Source organism: Malania oleifera, chromosome 9, assembly GCF_029873635.1.
Source record: "Malania oleifera isolate guangnan ecotype guangnan chromosome 9, ASM2987363v1, whole genome shotgun sequence".
In the NCBI taxonomy this organism is placed as follows: domain Eukaryota; kingdom Viridiplantae; phylum Streptophyta; class Magnoliopsida; order Santalales; family Ximeniaceae; genus Malania; species Malania oleifera.
The window spans coordinates 92,914,057-92,932,580 of NC_080425.1; the positions used below are offsets into that span (position 1 = coordinate 92,914,057).

General features: G+C 33.7%; 2 protein-coding genes across 3 annotated transcripts; one reads left to right on the forward strand and one right to left on the reverse strand.

The window, feature by feature from the left end:
- The first annotated feature begins 3,742 nt into the window (after window positions 1–3,742).
- Window positions 3,743–5,570, forward strand: LOC131163943 (protein JINGUBANG). Its single transcript, XM_058120804.1, has one exon. It carries the CDS (start codon window positions 3,848–3,850, stop codon window positions 5,087–5,089), a length of 1,242 nt encoding a protein of 413 aa, XP_057976787.1. The 5' UTR covers window positions 3,743–3,847; the 3' UTR covers window positions 5,090–5,570.
- A 2,532-nt stretch (window positions 5,571–8,102) lies between these two features.
- On the reverse strand, window positions 8,103–17,276 carry LOC131163942 (ubiquitin carboxyl-terminal hydrolase 24). 2 transcript variants are annotated; one of them, XM_058120803.1, is made up of 8 exons: window positions 16,863–17,242; window positions 14,582–15,265; window positions 14,276–14,463; window positions 13,116–13,363; window positions 12,411–12,556; window positions 11,238–11,414; window positions 9,447–9,639; window positions 8,103–8,727 (listed from the first exon to the last, which is right to left on the reverse strand). In XM_058120803.1, exons 1-7 carry the CDS (start codon window positions 16,875–16,877, stop codon window positions 9,451–9,453), a joined length of 1,647 nt encoding a protein of 548 aa, XP_057976786.1. In that variant the 5' UTR covers window positions 16,878–17,242; the 3' UTR covers window positions 8,103–8,727; window positions 9,447–9,450. The 2 variants fall into 2 exon arrangements, with proteins under 2 accessions (XP_057976786.1, XP_057976785.1); XM_058120802.1 differs by lacking the exon at window positions 8,103–8,727 and having other exon boundaries at window positions 9,131–9,639; window positions 16,863–17,276.
- Window positions 17,277–18,524: the final 1,248 nt, after the last annotated feature.

Consider the following 18,524-nt stretch of genomic DNA (forward strand, 5'->3'; position numbering starts at 1 on the left):
CATATCAGTATGTGGCTCACACGGGCACCTACGTACTTCTTATCTACACGTGGCTCATACAAGCACCACTATACACACAGAGTACATAACATGGCCCACACAGGCACCACCATCCACACATGATACATAACATGGCTCACACAAGCGTCATTATCTACACAGGATATAACGTGGTCCACACAGGCACCACTCCAGCTTTCGCGACACGTGGCCCACACAAACACCACTATTCACTAGTATCCAATCCTCATGACCTACCCGTCGTACATCAGTAGAACAAGCTCCTCGACCTATCAATGTCCTACCCCATATAAATGACAATATGATGAGTTCCTCAACTTGTCAAAGTCATATCATGATTTATATCTAAGCAATATAACCTCCTCATGCCAACGTTATATTGAGATGCATACGAATAAACAAACCAGTTAGTTCACACAAACACATCAATGCATTACCACACAGGTATCCAACAGATCAATACATTCCCACACGGTAGTCCAACAAATCAATACATTTCTACATGCAAATCCAAATATTACAGTAATTCATATTCAATTTATTAGGAAAAATTGTTCTCATGTCACACGAATTTAATATCATATGCAATTATTCCAAATATAAACGTTAAACAAAATCATCATTTTCCAATACTCAAACTGTTCTAAAAAAATTATATAGATAAATAATAAATTTCATATGCTCGTAAATAATCAGTTCACTTTAATAAAATACTGACATAATTTTATTTCCCCTTACCTGATTTCCTGAACCACGCTTGCAGGGTTTCCAAAATTATACTCGCAGCGCTCACCCGAACCCTAATTCAATCAATTCAACCTTAATAAAATATTAATTTAACCTTTCCTAATTTATAATAATTAAATAATAATTAATTTCTAAATAACTCATTTATCCTAGTTTTGGGACTATTTCTACAACGACCTCAAGAGAAATCTGTTCCGCTAGATTTGTAAAGAATCATTCCTAAATTTTCGTGGTGATGTCCGATCGCCCATTTGACTTAAAATTTAAGAAAATTTAATATAAAAATGAGAATTTGCCTTACCCTAAGAGATATGCATATGTTACTCTTATGATAAATTCACTTTAGTAGAAAAGTTGATGGCGGAGAATAGAATCTAGTGGTATTTTCGGATTTTCAATTGGGCGAGAATCCGACACGAAATCGTAGAAAAAGAAGGAGTGGAGAGCATGAGCATTGAGAGAGCTTCTTTTTCTTTTTTTCCCCCTTCCCTTCCTGTTTTGCCGCGTGAAAATATTTTTTTCTTCTCCTCTCTGATTGTTCCAGGAAGCTGAGTCGCTAAGCCTTCTTTTTTCTTTTTCTTTTTTTTCTTTTATCCCTTATTTTATAATTTTATATATATATATATATATATATATATATATATATATATATATATACCCACAATCCTCAAATTTCTTAATTTAATTAATTTTATTAATAATAATTAATTAATTAATAATATATTTATTTATTTATTTATTTTGGTCGTTACACAAACACATGGTAATACTCTCTCTGGATTTAAAGTTAAACTAATGAAGGGGAAATAACGGTCTCAAAAACCAAATTTCAAGGGCAGTCTTTTTGCAAACCATAAGGTTTCCATGGAACTTAAAAAATGCGAGGAAAAAGAAAAGAAAATTAAAAGAAAGCCACTTTTTTTATATTTGGTCATAAAGAAACGCTAAAAAGAAAATAAATAAATATATATATACCCACCAAATCAATGAACAAAACTTTAATTTTACACATTATTAATATTTAATTTTTATCAATTTTTAATCATATTAAAATACATTTTTATTTTTAACAGTATTTGATACAAAGAAAAATAGAGTGAATAATGGCTTTCCTTCTTCTTCTTCTTTTTTTCATTTCCTTCTTTAAAGAAATTTTTTAAATTCAAACGAATCCTAAAAGAGGTCTTTGAAATTTTTTAAAATTTTAAAAATATTTATGTTATTTTTGTCAAACATAAAAGCGATTATTTCTTTTACCCTTTATAAAATGACATACTTACTGTATATATATATATATATAGATATATATATATATAGATATATATATATTTATATTTCTCTTTTCTCATATTCCCTTTTTTCCAACTGTAGAAAATCATGAATTTAAAAGTCAAAATTACAAGTTGGATCATCACCCTTAACCAAAAAGAAAAAATGCAAGATTGAATTAGGGAAACAATTTTTTTTTTTTTTTAAAAGAAGGCTTTTCTTTTCTTTTTCCTTCCTTTACACAAGTTTTTCTTTAAGTGAAATGTCAAAAAGATTTTTTTCAAAGAAAAAAGGATAAATACATGTTTGAATGCTTCATTTATCGGCCGACCAATCACTATTAACCAAAATAAAAAAAGAATAAAAGCAATTTCCAAGTAGCTTCTTCCAATCAAAATGCAATGCATGCATCATAAAAATGAAAATTTTCTATTGGTGACAGGCAGAAGAAGTGCAACTTGTAAAATAGTATAGACAAAATTCCACATTAATTGAAGTTTTTTAAGTTATGAACCAATAATTTTATTTTATTTTTTTCAGATAGATCCCACCAAAATAAAAAAAATAAAAATTTCGGATAACATTGGACCGGACTCAGGATAATAAACTAAAAAACAAAAGAAGGGTTAGAAACACGCCAAACTTTTGAATCTAATACTATACTACAATGTGGTCATTTGGCATCACTATAAAAAAGTACAGAATCTAAAAATTAGAAACAAAAACCTAAAATTAAAAAATAGAAATTAAAAATCAAAAACCAGCAATCTGTCAACTTTGTAGTTAATATTTATAAAACAAAAATAAATTTAGAATTTAATTAAAAAATACTCTTTTTCGTCTTTAAATCAAATGATATTATAAAAATAGGACTAAAATAATTAAATTACAAAATAATGCATATTAAAAAATATTATAATAAAGATAAAAAAAATATTACCATTATTTTAATTAATTTCTAAACTTTTAAATTTTATTTTAGAATAAAAATTTTATTGGGCATGACAATTGAAAAATAGTAAAAATATTTTATAATTGGCTTTATTATTATTTTTTGAAGTTTATGTATATTTCTATTTTAATTATATTTAAATTTATATAATCATTTTATTTTGATTTTTATTTTAAAGTTTTAAAAATAAATAATTTAATCCAAAAAATTATTTTTTGGACGAAACTTTTTCTAGCAAGTTGTTGAAATATTTAAAAATTAAAAAATCTACTACAAATAACAGAAAATCGAAAACAGAAATAGAAAATTGATAGCGTTTTTATAATCTCTTTATTGAAATCAAAATAATACCAACTAGATCCTAAGTTTTTCAGATTTGTAAGATTGAACAATTAAATTGTTGATCTGGAAAAAAATGGCAAAAATATTAAGAGAAATTTGTGGATGTTTGTTCTCAATAATCAGATCGCCGCCGTCTAATGAGTGATTCCACTTATTTGGGGTGGCGATCTACCAGACAATGGAAGAACATGATTGGTCAACGGTTGGAAAGACAATAGGAACTGCTGGACAGCTTGCCAATGTGGTCCCAACTGTAGCCAAACACTTCCTTTAAATTCTCATGTAATGTGCACCTTATCCTATTTTTCAAAGTAGCCGTTACAACTTCTTCCCAAATTTAAATATCCAAATTTCCTTCCAGAGAGGAAAAGAAACCCTTTTCTTCGGGTCCCCCCACCTCCCCTCTCCTCCCCCAGCTCCGCTCCCCTCCTTTTCCTCCTTCTCCCTCTCTCTCTGCACAATCCTCTCTGGCTCCCCCAAAAATTTCCTCTTTGCCAGAGATTTAATCTTCAGGATATGGTTAATTCAGGTATTGCGGTATCATCAACAACCCCGTTACTTTCTGGGGCAGCAAGCAGCAGCAGCAGCAGCAGCGAAGCAGGGGATAGTCCTCCAACCTCGCACCGGTTCGGGATCCAGGATGTGAGGTATGAGTTTCCAAGCAAACCCATTTCATGTTCCTATTCGTATCGATCGCTGGCTGTTCTTTCGGGCCATATCGGATCGGTTTCCTGTTTGGCTCTTTGTGGGGAGTTCATTCTCAGTGCTTCACAAGGCATGGATATCATTGTGTGGCAACAGCCTGATCTGAGGCAATTCACCAAGTTCGGGCAGGGCGATGGATCGGTTAAAGCCCTCGAAACAGTGGGAAACAAGGTCTTTACAGCCCACCAAGACGGGAGAATAAGGGTTTGGAAGGTTTCGAGAAGCTCCGAAAACGTGTTCAGGCTTGTGGACACCCTTCCCACCACAAAGCAGTACTTGGGGAAGTTCATGAAGCAGAGCAATTATGTCCAAACTAGGCGGAATCACAAGCGGTTATGGATCGAACATGCTGATAGCATATCATGCTTGACGATCTATAATGGGTTGATCTACTCGGGGTCGTGGGATAAGACCCTCAAGGTCTGGAGGGTTTCGGATTTGAAGTGCTTGGAATCAATAAAGGCACATGATGATGCAATCAACGGGTTAGTTGCAAGCAAGGGGATTGTGTATTCTGCTTCAGCAGATGGGAAGATCAAGGCTTGGGGAAGGGATGGGAGCGGCTCATCGCACTCGCTGAAGGGGGTTTTGGAGGGCCACAAGGATGTTTCACTGAATTCGGTCGTGGTTTCTGAGGACGGGAGCACAGTTTATGCTGGCGAGTCTGATGGTTTTGTGATGGGGTGGAAGGGGAATTGTGAATGTGCTGGTTGGAAGCTGGTCTGTGAGACAAAGGCACATGAAATGGCTGTGTTGTGTATGTGCCTAATGGGGGAATTCCTGTGCTGTGGGTCAGCAGATAAGGGCATCAGCATTTGGAAGATGGAGGCTCATGGTGGGCTTCGCAAATTTTTGGTTGTAAGAGGCCACGAAGGGCCTGTGAAGTGCCTGCAGGCATTGCCTTGCAGAATTGGTGGTGGGTTCATGCTCTATAGTGGTAGCCTTGACAAAAGTCTGAGGGTGTGGTGGGTTCCAAAGAACTCTACAGAGGGGGATGACAAGGATGCTTACCCTGTACAGAGTACAGAGAAAAGTTCTGCAATCTTGTGTTAGGGAAAAAATTTCTTCCACTTCTTCTTCTTCTTCTTCTTCTTCTTCTTCTTCTTCTTTTTGGGTTTATGAGTGATGAAGCACTCCTTCCCTTTTTAAGTGTCTGCAGTGCTTCTAGGTATTATAGTTGGGTTTTGTCCAATAGTGCCTTTTGAGTGATTTGGGTGTGATGAGAAGAGGCAAGAATCAAAGCTAGCCTCAATCATCTTGAATTTGGTTTGGGTTTGAGTTCTTTCTGCCAAGTAGTTGCAGGGTACAAGCAAAATGATTTGGGTATAGAATTATAGGAAATCATCTTGAATTTGATTTGGGTTTGAGTTCTTCCTGCCAAGTAGTTGCAGGGTACAAGCAAAATGATTTGGGTATAGAATTATAGGAAATCATAGGAACATGATAGAACAGTGCGCATTTTTTCCACTATACAAAGTCTATGAATTGTAATTAGGGTTTTAGGGGATTCATTCAATGGAAATAATAATGTTTTTTTTTTTTTTGTGTATATTTTGCAGCTTTTTCTGTAGTTTATAAATAAAATATTATATTATATGAAATTATATTTCCAATGGAATCCTGTTTTTGCTTAAGATGAGCATGAGCAGAGCAAGACAATGGCTCCCCAAAACATGGTACTGCACACAACAACATGAAGACTTTACCAAAAATATAAACATGAAAATGACACACACAAAGTTGCTTAACTATGAACCAAACGATTGTTTTCTCAAATTATATAATATTTATGTTATTAATTTTTTTGTTTTTATTAATATTTTTCTTCTCTCTTACATTTTAGAAATGTGGAGATAATTGTCATCTATACTAAGCTGCCAATAATTTTAAGTAAAAAATATTTCTTATGCTCATTTGTGAGAAAGTAAACACTTATTTTTAAACAATAAAAACAAGACTAAATTGCTACGACATTTGACCACCATGGTCGGTTAACTAGATAGGCCAAGTAGATACTTTAAAATAATGGCTTTTATTTTAGTATAAGTTTAAGCATAACTTTTACTTTGTCTATTTGACACGTCAAATTGGTCCTGCGCATAATAATAATTTGTGTCTATTCTACCATCTAAAAGTATCGCAGTAAGATAGAAATGTATTACATAATCATATTTATGTGAAATTAAGGCGAGAGGTAGGTGTGAGTTGAGTCTGATTTTCCATAATTTCCTCCAAAAGGGTCATAACTTCTACATTAGTCCAAAGGGCTTATGTGGGGGATAAAGTATTTTGCTTCTTATTCAACTAGAGAACTAATGCAAAAAAGATTTAGAGTTCAAGCATCTCTCGATTTAAAAATAATTCAACTTCAACCTAAAAATAAATTTTCAATTTGGTAACAAAGCTAGTGAGGTCAAAATTTTGAATTAAGACGTTAACTAAATTATTATTTTCAAGCTTCCCTAAATAAATTTTAAAAAGTGAAATGCAAGTTGATATTTTTATAATTATTTGAAATATTAAAAAATGAATAATGAGAAACTATTTTCCCCCAAGCAAGGGCGGCCCTGCCTTTAGGCAATTGAGGCAAGCACCTAGGGCCTCCAAATTTTTGGGGCCCCTCAATTTTTTTTAATATAATAATATTATTTTTGAGTTCCAAAAATTTTTTTAATTAAATAATATTAATATTATTTATTATGCTCTATTCCCATAATTGACTTCCCAATTAATTAATAAATAATAAAATTATATTTTAAATTATAAAATAAATACAATTTAATTCTTTTTTTTCAAGTCTTATATTTCCCAACTAACAACTTTATTATATTTCAAATTATCTATTACTCCCATCTCTCTCTCTTAGTCTATCTAAAATTTTTTTTTCATCCCTCACACTCTCATACTCTCATCTCTTGGTTTCTCTCTGATTTTTGCTCCAACTATTGTGTTCATCATTTTCGGGCCTCCGATTCTATGTAATTTTCATCAACTCTAATTTTTATTTCAATGTTTGTATATTATTTTTCTATTATTTTCACTCTGAAATTTTTTCTTCTATTTTTTCTTAGATTTTGGAAACTTTGAGATTATAGCGTTGTATTCGGCAAGAATCTGATATCTCTAAAGTCTTACTCGCCGATCGATTTGCAATAATAATAATAATCAGGTTATATTGTTTCAATCTACTATTTCTATAGATTTATTAAATTTATTTTTATTTGTTTGCGTAATTTGTCAATTTATAGTTAGTGTTAATTTTGAAATTTAATTATGTCAACAAGAAAAAATGACTCCGGATATGAAAAACGAAGAAAAAAAAAATAGAAAAATTAGTGTCATCTGAAAAGGGAGCTCTTGATAAATTTATTTTTAGTTTTAAGCAAAATATAAATGAGCAAGATGAAAATCCTCCAAAAAACGAGCAATCAATTCCAGAGATGGAATTAGAATCTAATATAATGATAGATAAAAATAATAATAATAATAATAATAATAGTGATAAAGATAACATTGATATACAAGAAATGTTCACTAATGATATTTTTTTTGAAAGACATTTTAACAATATAGAAGAAAAAATAAATAAATAATGATGATAATATTTATGATCCAAAATATTAGGAAAATATAGTACCAAATTACGAAATTTACTAGTTGAAAAAGGTCCTATCAGGGATAATGATTTAATTTTTTCAAAAAATGAAAATTCAAGACATTTTTCAAATATATATTATATTCGAAAATTATCAAATGAAGAGAAACATGATAGAAAATGGCTTATATATTCTAAAGATTTAGATAGAGTATTTTGTTTTTGTTGTAAGTTATTTGGTAAAAAATTAAATAACAAACAACTAGCCAATACTTGAAAATTTTGAATACAAAACTTTAATTAGTAATTTTGCATCTCAAAAAGTTAGAAAAATTAATTTTAAATAAAAATAAAAATTAAACAAAATATTAAGGGTCCTTGAATAAATTATTCGCCTAGGGCCCCATATTGTCAAGAGCCGGCCCTGCCCCAAGTCCCGAGTCACCAAATGTATTCTAAAAAAAGAAAGTCTTGAGAGTCACATAAAGTACCCTTTCAACTTGTGGAACCAGCAAAAGCAGTGAAACCAACAGCTTCACGGTGTCTTTACATGAACCCAAACCAAATTCTTTGTGCGGGTTGGACCACAAAAGGCCTAAAAAACACAAACAACGTTCTTTAATTCGTTTGGAAGGAACGAACAAACGATTTAGAGAAGCAGCATGAATTCGACCACCCTTAAAGTTGTAACTTCTAATGGAAGCTGATCTTTGCAATAGCAACTTTTTTGAATTGTAAAATGTTTTCATGGGCATTTTATCCCTCTTTTGATATGTTTTAATGAAGGATAAAGTGGTCTACCACCACCCTGCTTTTGTCTCAAGCGACGAAAGCAAGGCTTTCAAGGGATATTCACAGCCAGAAACTGTCTTGCAAAAGCATGGCTCAGAGGGACCACTGCAGAAAGAACAAGCTGCATAGGATGATCAAACAACTAGTCCTTAAATTTGGTTGGGGGGCTTATGAACAAACTGCACTAAGTTTTAACTGCAGCTTCCAATTGGCCGGTGAGAATGTTCATCTTCAATGCAGAAATTATTGGAAGCAGACCTACAGAAGCAGGAGCAGAGAGAAAGAGGTTTCTTCTCTCCAAATACTGCTCAGAAAGAAAAAACAAAAAACAAAAAATCAATATGGTAAACTCAAATAAGAACCCGTGCAATATTGGGATAATGGTGGAAAAGAAAAATCAAAGTGAACACAAACAGGTGCCAGAGTCAGCCACCCAACTAAAAAGGGTGCCACAATGTGCCTGATTTTTCTAACGTTCAATCACAAGATCAACCAATTTATCTAAAAATAATAAGGCCTCATTAAATTAAGTAATTTTTTTTTGAAAAAAAAAATAGCTACAATACATTTATATCGTCCAGAAAATACCTCAAAGATGGTTACATTTTTTTAAACAGTAAGCTTAAGAATAATTACAATCCCAGCTATTCCAGCCATCTCAAACACATTTCCTCATTTTTCTAACGTTCAATCACAAGATCAACCAATTTATCTAAAAATAATAAAGCTTCATTAAATTAAGTTTTCAAAAAAATAGCTACGATACATTTATATCGTCCAGAAAATACCTCAAAGATGGTTACATTTTTTTTAACAGTAAGCTTAAGAATAATTACAATCCCAGCTATTCCAGCCATCTCAAACACATCAGACTCCAAAGTCAATTTCCAACAATCATTGAAGATGGGACTTGAATAGCCAACAAGTGGAAAATTAATACATCATTTCCATAATTCAATCCAGAGCAATAATTTTTTCTTTACAGCAGGTAAATTCATCATAAACAAAAAACTGCCCCATCACCTTTCTACACTTGTTTGTAGAAGAGGACATATGCCTGGTCATGCAACACCTTGCCTGTGCCAATGGCAGTGACAGATGCATCATCAAACCGTAGCCACTGGCCATTAGGGTAACGAGCATCTGCAGTGTAATGTCCTTTCGAAGGCTCCCTTCCATGGTGTGTTATTGTGGCAACAAGTTCATATTTTCGGCCCTGTGAATCAAGAGAAGGCAGTGAGGAACAGGATCTCGCCTAACAAATTTGCATGCAATATCCCATCTTTTGTTTAACTAGAGCTACAATGTCACGAATTTAACTTGCTTGCACGGTTCGAATTTTGTCCAAATAACACCTGAGATGAGTTGGTTTCATTTCAAAATTGCACATGGATCAACTTGGCTTCCGAAGAGCAACATGACTTCAATATTTGGATCTCCATCGGTCTTTCTTTCTTTCTGACCAATATCTACTATCATAAATACTTACAACAGCATAGAAATGAAACTGAACCTAGCTACACTGACAATTTTGTAGCAATTACTCGGACCTCCCTACGATGCAAAAGAGTTGACCAACTCCCCTCCAATTCTAATAACAGAAAGTAAACTGTCGACAGTATTACATTCAGGACAGTTCCAACCAAAATGGTCTTCAGTTTCTTTAAACTGGTGAGTTTCTCTAAAATAAGTGGGAGCAAAATTGTCCTTTTGAATTTCAATTGCATGCAAGGCCATATTTCAAATCAAAATTAATAAATAATGTCACTTTTTGACAATTAACAAATGATATAAATTTATAGACAGAACCTCGCCAATCTTGGAAGGTCTGTTCTATTTATAAAATGTTATGGGAAGATACCACAATTATCATAATTTAAAGGATGTAAGGATACTAACCATGATTTTATACAAATACTGGTGCTTCCAGATGCAAATAAAAAGCCCAAATAAGAAAAAATAAATCTTAAGTGGATGGTAACTCCCACAAAACAAAGATCAAAGGAAAGAAAATTAATGGCACAAGAAAATAACCAAGATGAGAACAGCAAGCTTCTTATGTTATAATAAAATTTAGATGGTTAAAGACTAACCCTCCTAATGTATGACAAACCCCATGAAAAATGCTGGCATAATAACACAGATAAGGTCTCATAAGATATCATATATGCCATTTAACGATTTTGCCTTTCTATATTTGAAATTAATTTAAATTGATTTTTACAACATATATACGAGTTTCATGTATCCTGGTCGCTGCAACTAAAAAAACACCTTCTCTTTCTCCTTCCACTGAAAGCACTACATTTTATTATGTCAAGCAATAATACAAATCCAACCCTAACCCTAAAGATGGATCTGATAATGCTTTAAACCAACATAACCAATTCCAATAAAATTGATATTCGACCAGCAAGTTATCTTCTTTAACAGGTGCTATACAAAATCTCCGTTTACAAGTCATGAACAGCCACGAACAATCAGGACCAAGATCAACAAACACAAATACAATGCTTATATATAAACCAGCAAAGATTGACCACTTCTCCATAACAGCCAAAAGAAGGGCTGTAAACCACTAGTTTCAAGCCCAAAAGTAAACAAATAAACTTGCGCATACACCCTCACACACAAATTGATTGATATAATAGCAAATGATAAGTTCATTTCTAAGATGGCACAACCACTCATCTTGGATGAGCAAACAATGGATAGCACAAAAAATTCATAACAAAGGAAATCTTAAATGCGAGTAACAAATACACAAACAAAATATGCAAGGAGAAATAATGTAAATAATGCAAAGAGTATCACCTCAGTAGATCGAGAAACAAGCAAATCTCGACCCAACACCAATTCAAGAGGAAAACGCACAGGTTTATGCAATTTGGTGCTACCTTGGCTTCCATACCCAAAACGCATTAGATGCAATATCATTATCTTAGAAAGTGTTTGTATCTTTACAGATTTTCTGGCAGTCACGACTCCAGCCTGAAAGTAACCACCATATTGATATTTGATCATCAGCAAAAGTGAAGAATACTAACAAATGATACAGTGTTCAGACATTCATATTTCAGAAACAAAGAGACCAAATTCTTATTCAATCAAAAAATCTAAGAAGACAACATATTTTTAGTCCCATTACCATGCCTAATTACAAATTTTTATATGTAAAAAAATTGTAGGGCGTTTAGAAGTGTTGATACTTCTCTCAATGCTATAAAGTAAAGCTGATTGAAAACATTTTTTTTTCTTTTCTTTTTGGTTATTGGGAAGCAATTTGTCAATTTTCAAGCAGCCATTGATTCTGTTGATGTAATATCTTTGTCATTCTTTCTTGTGCATTGGCTGCAACACCTTGATACTTCTAGAAATAATTCTCTTGGTTATTTTTAAAAATATAATAATTAGTTTTTCCAGCACCAAAGAACAATCCAAATTGCCCACAATCAAATCAAGTTTGCACTAAAACATTACACCTGGTATGAACAAAACCTCTGCACTGAACGAAAGATAAACAATGGTACAAAGCTTATACAGATAAACAATGGCCACTGGAAGATGATCAACTTATGTATCTGGTAATTCCAAATAGACACACTACACCCATACAGTCATTCTTCTAACGAAACACCATATCTGGTTCAAAATATGCATCCTCATAATGACTGGAATTTCAAAATTTACAACACAAATTACACAACCAACAACTGATTTTAAACTTGCAAAGAATAATAGCAAACCAAGAAAGCTCCCATACCAGATCACCTCCAGCATACAGAACTGAGTAAGAACTAAAGTAGAAACGCTAAATATGAAGATACCATATAATATACAAAATATTCTAATTAGGTCCTAGGAAAACTAGCATGTCCAAAAAAGATACGCCATTCCTTTTTTTATTCAAGTCAATCTCCAATTTCAGTGATGGGCAAACTTAAGTATTCTGTACCGTATTTAACCATATTTAGAACAGTAAAATACCTTTCCAGTTGCTGCTGTCCGGTACCCCTCAAGAGTTTCTGATACAGAAAATAAATGAAGTGCATCCTCAATAGCATGAACAGCTTCCGAAAAAATATCAAGGTGAAGCAAGAGAAAAGGTTGAATGGTAGCAGAAGCTTTGTTTCCTGCTTCCAAAAAGGAAAAAGAAAAAAGCTAAATATATAAGCAATAGGAACTAAAGAATTCTACTGAACATGAATGATATTCAAAGATTGGAACTTCTAATCAATGCTTCCTCAGAACAATCAACAGTTTTTCTAATGGTGAAATATGGGTTTAAAAAGGGGGACCACGGGGTTCAAATTGTACACTCCCAAGAAACAATTCATATAAAATCGAGAAGGAGAACATAAGAATAGTGAAAAACCTATGCACCACCATCAAGGATTTGGATAGGATATGATATACAGCTTTACCTCCTTAAAAACAGACATCTAAATGAAAAATTAAATCTGTGAGTAGAAGTGGAAGGAAGGGAATTTATAAAGAACAGAAGTAGTGGTTACATCATAAGGCCGTTTTTCCTTCCTTTGATTTCCAAGAGAAGGCCAATCACTTTTAAATTTCATTTCAAATACATAAATAACCATCCAACACAAAGAATAAAAATACATAAAAAAACTTCCAGCCAAAATGGATGGAGAAAAGACACCTTTCCATTGTGTCCATTTGAGATTGGTTTACCTGTTGCCTTCACAACACTTTTCAATTGTCCTCCAAAGATCGCACTTAGCTCTGAAGGAACAAAACTTTGTGTTCTAGTCACTGCAGATTTGTTCTTTCTGCCAACTGTCTCCCATTCATCATCTTCTGCAGAAGAAATCAGAGATGATTTCCCACCTTTTAAGCTTGAAACTTGTCCTTGAAGCTTGAGCAATTCATCATGCATCTGATCCATGATAAAACTTAGAAACTCCTGTGCATCTTCCTGCCTGGCAAGGACAGGGAAATAGTTGAAAACATCCTCCAAAACAAAATCACAAGCATCATAATGGCTTTCTAGAGGCAAAAAATTATAAGCCAAGCAGACTCTTAAGGACCTTAACTTTAGATTCCAAGTAAACAACTAAGTGCTCTCCACATAAGGACTTGAATAAAATTTTGTGCGTCAATCAAGCTTACAACACTGTTAACCACCTTCTAAGGGAAGTGACTCGCATGACCTCACATGAACCCATTCTACGCCTCAAACTATACGAAACTTGTCACCCAAAAGATCATCTTGCCACAAATTTCAAGGCCAAGAAAGGGCTCAAGAAAGATAGCATGAACAACTTCTGCCACATGACAATTAATGGGGTAGCAAAATTTCCTTGTTTGACAAAATTTTGTTTGTCATTCATAACGTAAAGTTGTTTTCCTAAAATGGAACTTGGCCCAACATAATGATCATTTTCCAAAACTCTATTCACGCTAGTAGAGTCAATTTGAACTCTTACTTCAAAATAAAAATGACTAGATGCACAAGAGTTTTTCTTTTTTTTGCTTTTGGTTTAACCAAAAAAATCTCACTAACTCAATTGAACCCAGAAAAGAGAAAGGACCGTACACTAGTAAAAGGATTTCAATAACAGCCATTTAAGTTTCATTTTTCTTGATAATGTCTTCCTAATTGGATAGTGACACACAAAAATCCAGTCAAATAAAATTTGATGCATGTTGACAAATAAATAATGACCAAAAAATTAATTTAAAAAGCAGCAAGGCACCATTTTACTGACAGCCAACCATGCTTAGAAAATGCAGGGGCAAGGCAGAAGGCTGGGGCTGAAACTATTCCATGCAAAAGTTATCTAAGGATATCAGGTAGATGAGGGAAAAGTTGATGAGGAACATGGACAAACCTTGGCCTGCCTGATGTGCTATTTGGCACATCTGGGGTAAAATTTTTAAGAACGGCTTCAAACATGGTAGGGCAGAAAGGCCTACCAGTCTCAACAACAGACATGTCTTTTTTCTTTAGACTTGAGTCACTGGGCATGTCGAAGTCAGAGATGAACTCAGCAAATGCAGTTAGTGTTGGATAGCCCACCTAACAAAATCAAAGTAGTCCAAGATTGATAAGCGTGTTAACTTTTACAATGAAAGTAACAACAAATCCACTAAATCACATAATACACAAGATTAACAACATATTCAAAAAAACAAACCTTAGGAATGTCATGAATCCTTAGTTCCTGCAAGAGATGAACAAATGGAGAACATGATAAAAGAGCCTGCAGAGTTGCATTGAGGAAGCATAAATTCCCTGAGTTAATTAAGCCTCGAGGCAGTAAGTTTCTAACAGCAGTAAGAGGCCCATTAGAAGCTTTCTGGATATCATCTTTGAATGGCAAAGGCACTGATGAATTATTAACAATACCATCTCTGCCCTTTGAGTTTTCACTTTCAATGGCATGAGAATTCAAACTTGAAAATTGATTTGGAGCACCAGCTTTTGCATGGGATAGAGAAAGAGAATTTAAATCAACAGCATCTGTTTGCAAATTGTTCACACCATTACTAAGAGGAACGCTATGGCTGGAACTACAAACAGTTCCATTTTCTTTGGGAGTTCCAGAGGCTTTTGGCAAGGGACCATTGGCCACTTTTATGGATTTCACTTCATCATCCTTCTTAATCAGGTTTGAGGGCTGAGAACGTATTTGCCCTTTTGTAGAACCCAACTGTCTGCTTGAGCCATTGCTAAATTCATTGAAAGATCTTCCAGTGACAAATTTCGAAGAACCACTCTGTAATTCTTTCTTTTCCACAGGCTTTCCACCATCTCCGGATGACTTCATTAGCCATGTCCGTGTTTCATCTTCAGTAAATGAACCAAATACAAGTACCTTCTGTAGTGAGAGAAGCAATACAATACAGCAGCACATAATAGAAATTAGAAAAATCCAGGCTTATGTAAACACAAGGTAGATAAAACTACACACAGAAAAATATAATTAGTCAAGATTAGACAAGAAATCCCATACACCCAATGAGAGTGTCTCTAACAGCAGACACCATAAAGCAACTTAGAATTACAGAACTGGTCAACATCGTCATTGCAAACAGCTGAACGATGTACTGAAACCAGCCTAGTGTAATAACATTGTCATATCATCCTTGGCACTGAACCAACCTTCTACACCAACTATCATAATCAGTGATGCAGAGCAAACTCCAAGCAATGTACAGCCCAAACATTTCTGAGCTATTCTAATATTCTCTACGATAGGTTCATCTTCTGTGTAAAAGAACAACAATTGTGCCCCAGAGAGAGAGTGCAGATCAGGTTGTGGGTTTGAGAAAGACCCACAGATGGGGGAGTAGGAGTCTCTCTTTTTGCGTGCATAGTGTCACCAGCAGTTGCTACTTCGTACTTGTTAACAGTATTTAACAGTATCATAGCAATAAAGACTTAATTTGATAAATATACCAAAATATCACTCTTGAAAATTCTTCATTTACATTAACTAAGATACAGAAGGTAGCATGATTATGAATGCTGCAGAATCAACTAAGGAACTTGATGTCAAAAAAACAACTTAAGAACCACAAAAGACTCATCATACAGCAAATACTTAAATAATTAAATATTCAAGACTTATATTGACCCCTTCTGCCTCAAATAAATCATCAAATAAATCAGAATTTATAAAATCTAGCTTCTAGATTGAGTGAATTTTGCAGTTTTCTGCAATTCATTGGTGAACTTAAACAATAAAAAAAATGAAATCCTCCATTTTTTTTTTTTTTGTGGAGTTAACCTTTAAAGGTATAGCTATCACCAAATTCCCTTTTATACAGGTGCATGCAAACAAATGTTAGGGCCATCCATATTGGTAATCTTCGATGAATCAAAAACTGTCAAATGATATTTTTGTTTATTCTTGCATCTTTCAGAAATTTGGACTCAGTTAGAACCCTATAAACATATTAATAGAAGGATTATTCTTTCATTTAGCCCCCTTTACCCACTATATCAGTTCTTTTGGTTTTCTTTTAAGAACAGAAGCCAAAGGCCCACCTCATTACTCGCCCAAACATAAACAAAACCAGGGTCAGAAGCAAAAATCCCGCAATGTTTTCTCAGTAACACATTGTTTTACAAATAACCCAGCAGCTAAATAATCAAACTCTCAAGTCTCAACACATAAACAAATTACCAATTTTTAGTACAAGGGGAAAAAAGTAATAATCAAACCTCATCTTGGAATCCCTCATGTTGGGGGGCATTATTGAACTCTACAATACAAAGGATTTAACTAGGATGTAGAAAGCCCATTTTTCTCGTTTAAGCATAAACAGAAACACAAAACGCAACTATCCATGTCTTTCTCACTAAAACCCCAATAGCAATAACCCACCAGTACAGTAATCAATCTCCCAAAACATAAACAAATCACCAACCTTTAACGCAAGGAGAAATAATCAAGTACAGAAAAAGCTCACCGTAGGATCACTCATGCTGGGCGGGCAATTGAACTTCAGAACACAATAGGTTTAAATTGTAAGTAAACTTATGGGGATTAAGGAACGAAGGAAGACGTATGCAGAAGGAATCAAAAACTAGGGTTTGCAGCCTAGTTGGAGGGAGAACAGAAGAAAGAGGGACGTCGATGGAAGACATGAAAAGAAGAGAAACGGAGAGAAAGAGCATTTAACAATGGAACCCTCGCAGTGGCCCTCGAAGAGCTTAGCTGAGGATCCGATAATGTTTCCAATGAGCATGAGAGGAGAGGGAGAGGGAGAGGGAGAGAGGGAGAGGTAGAGGAGAGGGAGAGGGAGAGGGAGAGGGTTGGGGAAGAGGGAAGGGGGGAAGAGAGATCAGAGATGTGGGGAGCGGCGTGGGTTAGGAATTCTTCCTAGGAAGAGAGAGCCCGTGCGTGCCTCGTGCCTGGGAATTGCGCAGCGTTTGGACTCGGGGTTTTTCCCCACGCGCCACCTGAAATTGGAGACAAACGCGCTATTACTTTTTTTTTTTCATTTTTTTTTTTTTTTGGGTAGGTTTTCACATTAGTATTAAATTTTTTCTATGTATATAATTATTTATGTGTAAAAGAATGTCGAGAGACATTTGGTTCGAGATTATCATTATCCTTTGACTTTGTGATTTTCAAAAATCGTAATAGTCGAGATATAAAATTTTAGACATGATAAGATTCAATTTTGAGTTACAGTCATAGTTTATTGAGCATGTGAACAATGAAATAATTTTTTATTTGTAAAATATTCTTAAATTGGATACATGATAATTTGTTAGAAAAAAAAAGTATTTGTATGTAATATTTTATAACATATGTTAACGAATAAAATAAAATATCAAAAATTAAAATTACCCAACTTGCTAAAAACACAATGTCAAAAATTATAATTGATATGAGACTATAAATCACAAAATAATTGGAAGCTAATTCATGTTATTTGACTATGTATTTCATATTATTCAAAATTGATATGAATTAGCACCAACTTCTATCCCAAAATCTTCACATTATTTTAAAAATTTATATGTAAGTATAGAGGAAAATGTGACAAAGAGAGGGCTTTAACTTGGAATTGAAATAGGTTATAACGAATTCGAGGTATTTTTTGAAATTTTAAAGTATAATTATCTCATATTTTGAGAGATTTTGGATTTGGATTTGGATTTGTATCTCATTTAGATAAAATGTAATATAAAATTATATTAAAATTTGTCCAAATTCACTCAAATCCAAATTCAAGGCCTGAAACTTATGCTCCCAAGCGTACCATTCAGTGTTTTTTTTAGTCACTTCATAATTTTATTGTGATTCCTCCAAATTGAGAATTTGAATACCCACATTTTAAAATAAAACACTAATGTTAATACTGAAAAGTTCTATCGAAATATGTATCATTTCCTAAAAAATGAGATTATCGACTATAAAATATTAGTTAAATGTGTGAACATTAGGAATCATTGGATCAAATGCTCCGTAATTAGGTGTTTGTTAGTGAAAATTTTTTATTAAGATATAGATAGACTTGGCTATCCTCATCCACCTTGCTTCTTGGCCTTGAAAACGGTTATTTGAGACTATAAAGGAGATGAGCTGCCTCCTATCGTGTGGCGTATATTTAATAGTCTTC